The sequence below is a fragment of the Lactuca serriola genome, chromosome 1 (genome assembly GCF_051521515.1).
Source record: "Lactuca serriola cultivar US96UC23 chromosome 1, Lser_US96UC23_V15, whole genome shotgun sequence".
In the NCBI taxonomy this organism is placed as follows: Eukaryota; Viridiplantae; Streptophyta; class Magnoliopsida; order Asterales; family Asteraceae; genus Lactuca; species Lactuca serriola.
The window spans coordinates 45,330,926-45,332,226 of record NC_136408.1 but is presented as its reverse complement, the minus strand read 5'-3'; the positions used below and the strand labels follow the sequence as shown (position 1 = coordinate 45,332,226).

General features: G+C 39.4%; 1 protein-coding gene across 1 annotated transcript; it reads left to right on the top strand.

Annotated features, from left to right (window-relative positions):
• The first annotated feature begins 297 nt into the window (after positions 1-297).
• Positions 298-813, top strand: LOC145054378 (putative histone H2A variant 3). The gene is made up of 2 exons (XM_079002549.1): positions 298-414; positions 496-813. Exons 1-2 carry the CDS (start codon positions 298-300, stop codon positions 811-813), a joined length of 435 nt encoding a protein of 144 aa, XP_078858675.1.
• The last annotated feature ends 488 nt before the right edge of the window (positions 814-1,301 follow it).

The window sequence follows — 1,301 nt, the reverse complement described above, 5'->3', positions numbered from 1 at the left end:
ATTTCTTCCATCTGATTTTGATTCTAGGTTGAGATTCTTAATTCTAGTCGCCATCAGCCCATCACGGAAACCAAACTGGCTCAACCGATGAAAGCCTGGAATTTGCTAAAAAATCGATTATTCAAATGTATAATTGACTGAAAGTCTAAAACTGGTTGAAACTCGAATGCCTGATCTCCAATTGAGATTTCGTATTTATGGAATCCAACTTCTTGATTCCTGAATTTGATTTCCGTCAAGTTTTGTAAATATCTTCTTTGTTTATTTTTCTCGAAAGCATTCGTGTAAGTGGGAGAGATGGCCGGAAAGGGTGGGAAGGGTTTATTGGCCGGAAAAACATCGGTGGCAGCAGAAGCTAACAAGGACAAAGATAAGAAGAGGCCGATTTCCCGATCTGTTAGAGTTGGCCTCCAGGTTTGACATAAACCCTAACTATTTTCCTGAATTACTGTTGTATCTTTTGGTGTTGTAATATTAATGTGGGGATGAATTCAGTTTCCAGTAGGGAGGATTCATCGCCATTTGAAAACTAGAACTTCTGCAAATGGACATGTTGGAGCCACTGTTGTTGGTTACTCCGTTGCCATTCTTGAGTACTTAACTGTTGAGGTGCTTGAGTTAGCTGGAAACGCTAGCAAAGGTTTGAAGGTGAAGAGGATTACACCTCGCCATTTGCAGTTAGCCATCTGTGGGGATGAAGAACTTGATACTCTTATCAAAGGGACCATTGCTAGAGGTGGTGTCATTCCTCACATTCACAACTCCCTCATCAACTTAATAGAGAAAAGCAAGAAAAATGAGATTGTCCCCTGATAAGAACTTTTGGGTTTATGTGTATAGTAACAGTCTTGTTTTCATAATGCAGGGGTATATGAGTCTTTTGACACAATATGCATATACCTGATAAGATTGCCTTCCAAGACCCAACTCCTTACCATTTTGAAAAGAGGAGAATAGAGTTTTTGAAGTAATTGTTTCATGAAATCATGAAGAATAGGGTCACCATGTTGTATGTGTAAGTGAATTGCTCCAGCCATTACCCTACCCTTTAGAGACCTGCAACTGTCCACAAGAACAACCATTCACCTCATCATTACCATTGGCTCAACTAACCAGACTGAGAGTCTCCTCATAGAAAGATCATGTGATTGAAGTATTGTCAGTAGCTTGTCATACCCTAAAAGCTCATCTTGTAATGCATAGCAAAAAGCTTCAGTGGCCTTTTCACACTAAGAAAACCATCTATATTCTCACAAATATATCTGATTACCTTTTGATACAACCATCCAAGCTCACAATGC